Source organism: Zerene cesonia, chromosome 24 (genome assembly GCF_012273895.1).
Source record: "Zerene cesonia ecotype Mississippi chromosome 24, Zerene_cesonia_1.1, whole genome shotgun sequence".
Lineage (NCBI taxonomy): Eukaryota > Metazoa > Arthropoda > Insecta > Lepidoptera > Pieridae > Zerene > Zerene cesonia.
The window spans coordinates 2,632,776-2,638,775 of record NC_052125.1 but is presented as its reverse complement, the minus strand read 5'-3'; the positions used below and the strand labels follow the sequence as shown (position 1 = coordinate 2,638,775).

Below are 6,000 nucleotides of genomic sequence, written 5' to 3'. Positions count from 1 at the left end.
TTGTTTTTTATCGTGCCCTATTGATAGAAAAGTTACGTTACGCGTAAATTTTGCTATGTAAACTTTTGTGCGCACTGATACAAACATAACAAAACGTATATGTTAATCTATATATATTATGACGTTTCAAAAACGCTTTTAGAACAAATCAAACTGAAAAAAAAAATGTTTGAGCATCAGTATATCCCCGTTTTCCCTATCAAAACAGGAACGAAACAAATATTAAAGAGTTTTCCAAAAAACGATTTCGTAAAAGAAGTTCTGTACATTTCCAGGCGCCAAGAACTTCAAACGTCCCCAAGTGGAGATGCTGGCTCGCAGATGGCAACACCACTGCCTCGAAGTGAGGGACGCGGCGCAAGCGCTGCTGCTGGCTGAGCTTGCCAGGTGAGAAAATTATAAAAGTCCAGCTGTGGGAGCATATGCGTTCTTGTTCTACGGACGAGCAGATTTAGAAAAATACAATACTTTTAGGTTTCCGTACCCGAAAGATACAATGAAACTCTAATAATTCGTTGTTCGTTTGTCTGTCCGTCCGTCTACCTTAAGTGATAGTTATTTCAAAATTTCAGATGCATGCATGATGAAAACTATGTTCCCTTTCCACACTGAAAGGGAATACCTTAAAATGTTTATAATACAATATGCAGAAGAATACTTCATTAATTCCAGGCTAGGTCCGAAAGGGCGCAAGTCGTTGGTGGACAATTGGGCCCAATACCTGCCGCTGTACACGCATACAGAGAGCATCAATCCGCAAGCCGCGCAGAAGGAGCCGGCCGAGAAGATGGCCAGAGATGTGAGTGCATGTGACTGTAGACTTGGTTGTAATAATAATGCTTTAGCTATTTAATCTACAAATTAACCCCTTCTCTATATATATATAAAATTCTCGTGTCACAATGTTAGTTACCATACTCCTCCGTAACGGCTCGACCTAGGTCTGAGAAGCGGCCAACATCTATTTTTCATACTCCTAAATGATAAGAGGAAGGCAGAGCAGCGTTTGCCGGTCCAGCTAGTCTATCTATAAAAAAATCTGCACGCCATGTGCAGTTTGATCCAACTTAAAAGATAGGCTGAATGCAGTTTAATCCACTCTTACAGCAAGAGGAAGAGTTTGAAGAAGAAGAAGAAGAGATTGTACGGAAGCCATCGTCTATGGCCGAGTTGAAGAGGAAACAGACCACCGCTGTCGTGCTGTTGGGTGTCATAGGCGCTGAGTTCGGTCAGGACATCACTAGCGAGAGTAAATATGAAATTATTTGATTATTTCTTAATAGCATTTCGTCCGTCGCTTTGTGTAGCTAAAGGATACAGCAATAGGCAGCACCTAGAGTTTTCCCGCATAGTTCCCGTGTACGTAGTTTTTCCTGCATACAAACTATCCCAGATCCTCGAGTCATAAACTATCTCTGTACACAAATTTCATTCAAATCTGTTCAGCGTTTTAGATGTGAAGAAGAAACTGTTAGATGGAGTTACTTTCACATTTATTGTATTAGTTAGGATGGATATGCTTTCAGCTTAATAAAAGTATTGAACGTATTAGTTTGGGAAGTGAAATCAAATCATCTACTACAATTAATTTAGTTCCATAAGATTTAAAAGTCATTTTAATTGAATATAAAACAATTTCTTCAATTTAATATTGAAATTATTAATTACAGGCGGTGGCAACAAGAGACGCAAAGATGGCGACAGTAGGAAGGGATCCATCGTCGAAGGTATGTTTACTTATAGACTTATACCAGTTTTCGATACAAATGGATAACACAAGAATGAAAATCCGCAATTTTTTTAATAAATAAATTAATGTTAACATATTATGAAGTTACAATATGTATAAATAACTTTCATATTTGTATTTCAATTGTTAAAAAAATATAAACAGTATATTTGATTTAATTAACTTTACCTAAACATTTTTAGAATATTAATTATCAAATACTATAAAAGCTTTTTCCAGAATATTCTAATAAATTACTTAAATTTCCAGGCTTCACTCTAAGCTCATCAAACAACCTAGCGCGTCTGACGGCTCTAGCGCTCACTCACTTGCTCCTAGCGCCCGGCTCTCCTCGCCTGCCAGCGCACACACCACTGCGTCGAGCGGCTGTTGATCTGCTGGGTCGTGGGTTCGCCGTGTGGGAGCCGTATCTGGACGTCAGTCATGTTTTATTGGGTAAGTAAAAAATGGAACAAGTATAGGTCCTTGTGGAACCCCTTGTATAGATGAAAACAATAAAAAAGGTGTTTGTGCGATTCACACACGATAGAAGCGAAACTACAGTAAATCGACAAAAGAATGAGATGAATATAAGTATATACAAAATAGTATGTATATTTCTGTCTCATACTTTGCCGGCTTCAATCTACACATTTTTGTATTTGTGTCTCTTACCTGTCGTTTTTTCCGTTGCATCAGGTTTGAAATCACAACGATTCTAAAGAAGTTTCATTTCAAAAATAAAAAATAAGCCAGAATAATATAACTCGTTCTAAAAATATTATAGTCCCAGTAGAGAACCTTGTGGCACTCCAATGTACTAGACGTGAAAACCTACCATGATCTATATGAAAAACAAATCAGTAATAAAATATATAGTGTATATTAACCAAAATCAAACTAGGAATATATTATTTCTATATAAATATAGCACTTTTAACATAAAAAAAAACAGAGCAGAAAAATGTCAGCGACTCATTAAACGGTATGTTTTTTGTTTGCTTTCAATACTCGAATCTGAATTTAACACTAACACGTCACTAGTTCCTAGGTTCCAATTGTGATTATAGAAATCCACATTCCAGGTCTGCTGGAAATGTGTTCCGACGCGGACAAGTTGGTGCCGTCCATGACATATGGCCTGCCACTAACCGCACAGGCGGACTCGTGCCGCACCGCCAGGCACGCGCTCACGCTGATAGCTACCGCCAGGTGATTGTATTATATTTTATTTATCTATTAGACTTAATCCGACACACAAATATGTACATGTAGGATAGCCATCGGAAGTTAAGCACCGGTTAGATATAAAATGTGTTAATGGAAATAAATTGATTTTTCAATTTATCTGCACATGTGGATAACATCACTACTTCTTAAAACGGTGAGGGATGAACGAAAGGTGGGGGGATGACATTGTCAGAACAGCGGGTAGAACACATGGTCTAGGACAGTATTAAACAGAAAAGAAGGAAAACGAAAAAGAAGAAAGGAATATAATGGAGAAGGCCTTTGCCAAACTGGGGCAAACAGACCAACCTGCCGATGTTGACTCATCAGAGTCTTAATTAAGTTTTTATATGTCTGATTGTCCGTTTTATATATCTGATCTGATCTGTTTTATATATCTGATTGAGGCTAATAAATAAATGAGTAAATAAAAATTCAACTTATCTTTTACAACGAATTAATTAATAAAGAGCAATTGATAATCAATGATAACTAAAACTATTTATATAACTTTAATTGTAATTGGTTATCGTTGAATTTTGGTGAGGGAGCCTCACGGTTGATTTACGATCGACAGGGTAAGGACGTAGGGACAGGGTAGAGTAGTAGGGACAGTCCACTGAGAAGAACTCTATCGCCATCTCATGGTTTATGCCAACTGTCTCTGATTCTGAAAATCTGAAAATGTGTGTCCTGTCCCGTCCCGTCCTACATATGAAAATTAAAAAGACTCTGATATTCAACATTGTCAGATTGATCTGTTTGCCCAAGTTTGACTAAGGCCTCCCTAAGGAAATGCCTTACAGTCTTTTCTGTTTGATATAATCCTAGATTATAGGGTAGAACACCCGCTGTTCTGACTGTATTTCGTTATTGACTAGCTATTCGCCCGTGGTACATATATATCCTATAGTCTTCCTCAATAAATGGGCTACCTAACACTGAAAGAATTTTTCGAATCGGACCAAAATCCTGAGATTATTGTGTTCAATCAAACAGACTCTTCGGCTTTATAGTACTTATACCGTTTATTATATCCGTAATTTTTAATTGTATGAGTTCGAGTTGATATTTGAGATTTTTGAGTTTGAGTCGGCGTTTGAGTTTTAGTTTTGTACGAGTGCTAGTTTGAGTTTGTGTTTGATCGAGTGTTTGAGTTTGAGTTTGTGTTTAGTTTTAATATTGAATTTGAGTTTTCGTTTGAGGGTTTGAATTTGTGTTTGCCACCAGGCCGGCCGCGTTCATAACGACGATGGCGCGCGAGGTGGCGCGGTGCGCGGCGGCGGCGGCCGGCGCGGCGCCCGCCCCCGCCGCGCTCGCGCTGCAGCGCGGCCGCGCCGAGGTGCTGCGCGGCATCGAGCTGCTCATCGACCGCATGCACGCAGAGGTCGCCGAGCTGCTCGTCGAGGTGAGGGGGGGGAAAGGGGGACTCTAGGGGGGCTCTGGGTCCTAATGCCCATCAGACAAGTCGCGTTTGGAGTGCATGTCCAGGACACGGTTAAAAACTGGTGCTATTTCTCCGGTTAAATGCTAATCTACGCAAGCCGTAGCTAATAATAAACCAAATACTTGAACTTATTTAATATGGGAGTTAAGTTAACTAAGGTTAACTTTTTAACCTTAATAAATGTGGGAGTCGAGCATGATTCGGCATGAATTGGGCCAGCTCGCACCGGGGAAGTACCACACCCCCACAGAAGATCGGCGTGATATGGTAGCATGCTGCTGTGTTTCGTGCGGTGAGTGGGGGATCCGAAAGCCCTTTTCCTTTTCTTCCCAGTCCATTTCTTATTTCTAGGCATCAATGCATTCCTTATCCCTTTCTCCTTAAAAGCGGGCAACGCAGAGCTACCACCTTTCCGAATGTTCATGAGCGGTGGTAATCGCTTACCATCAGGCGAACCATCAGTTCAACTATCAGCTTGAACATCAGCTCAGCTGTCCACCGTGACTTAAAAATAATGCATAGCAACATATACATAATTTTTATTTAATCTCTCCAGGTGATGGACATAATCTTGCACTGCGTGGACCAATCGCATCTGAAGAGCAAGGGACTGAACGAAGTGTTCCCAGCCATATGTAGGTACAATCAAGTGTCGCACTGCCCTGCCACCAGGAGGATCGCAGGTTCGTTGATTTTGAGTATTATTTATTCAACCGACTTCATGAAATGAGAGCAGGTAATTAATTCGACTGTATTTTTTTTGCCTTTGTTATCTTAAAACTTTCGCGTGGGTCAATCGATTTTGAGTTTTTTTTCATTTGAAGAATGTTGGGTCTGTTCCACGGAATTTAGTCCAGTTCTGATAATTTTCTGATAGTTTTTTTTTATATAAATAGTTTTGTTCACCATTCCCATTCCCATTCATTTCGTTACTATTTACAGTTCACCGTTCTCCATTCTCCATTCACCATTGACCATGTCCGTTAACTATTCACATTATTCACCATTTCCTATTGACTATTAACCGTTCACCATTCACCATTTACTATTCTCCATTCACCATTCACCATTCACCATTCACCATTCACCATTCACCATTCACCATTCACTGGTCCGCAATGGGTGGGCCCCCAGTCCCCGTTGAGTATTCACCACCAGCAATGTCGGTCCGCAGTGGGCAGCCACACGGGGCAGCTGGCGATATACGAGCTGCGCGCGGGGCGCTGCCAGTCGCTGGCGGCGCACGCGGGGCCGGTCACCGCGTGCGCCTTCAGCCCGGACGGCCGCTACCTCGTGTCCTACGCCACCGCCGACAACCGCCTCTCCTTCTGGCAGACGAGCGCCGGTCAGTGCTCGCTTGCTTGCTTTTTCGCTTATAGACACAATAATCTTAGATGCCACATGCGAAACAGAGATGGAACAGAAGTAAGATGGCATACACAGAACAGATATGGTTGTGGTGTGTTCGAGATAAACGTGGAGATGAACTCATTACGGCTGTTTTCAATATCCTGTCCACTATTATTTCGGTTACTAAACTTAGACATAACTATCCATTTACTCTTACTATGTCACTTTCAACCCAGTATGCTAT

At 40.9% G+C, this 6,000-nt stretch overlaps 1 protein-coding gene across 1 annotated transcript in view; it reads left to right on the top strand.

Annotated features, from left to right (window-relative positions):
• Positions 1-6,000, top strand: part of LOC119836359 (WD repeat-containing protein 7) — a 120,341-nt gene that overhangs the window by 113,189 nt on the left and 1,152 nt on the right. Inside the window, exons 26-34 of the mRNA XM_038361663.1 lie at positions 276-387; positions 673-799; positions 1,108-1,249; positions 1,671-1,727; positions 2,000-2,185; positions 2,815-2,941; positions 4,190-4,367; positions 4,963-5,089; positions 5,581-5,751. Of these exons, the coding sequence (XP_038217591.1) occupies positions 276-387; positions 673-799; positions 1,108-1,249; positions 1,671-1,727; positions 2,000-2,185; positions 2,815-2,941; positions 4,190-4,367; positions 4,963-5,089; positions 5,581-5,751 (1,227 nt within the window). The remainder of the gene's footprint in view (positions 1-275; positions 388-672; positions 800-1,107; positions 1,250-1,670; positions 1,728-1,999; positions 2,186-2,814; positions 2,942-4,189; positions 4,368-4,962; positions 5,090-5,580; positions 5,752-6,000) is intronic.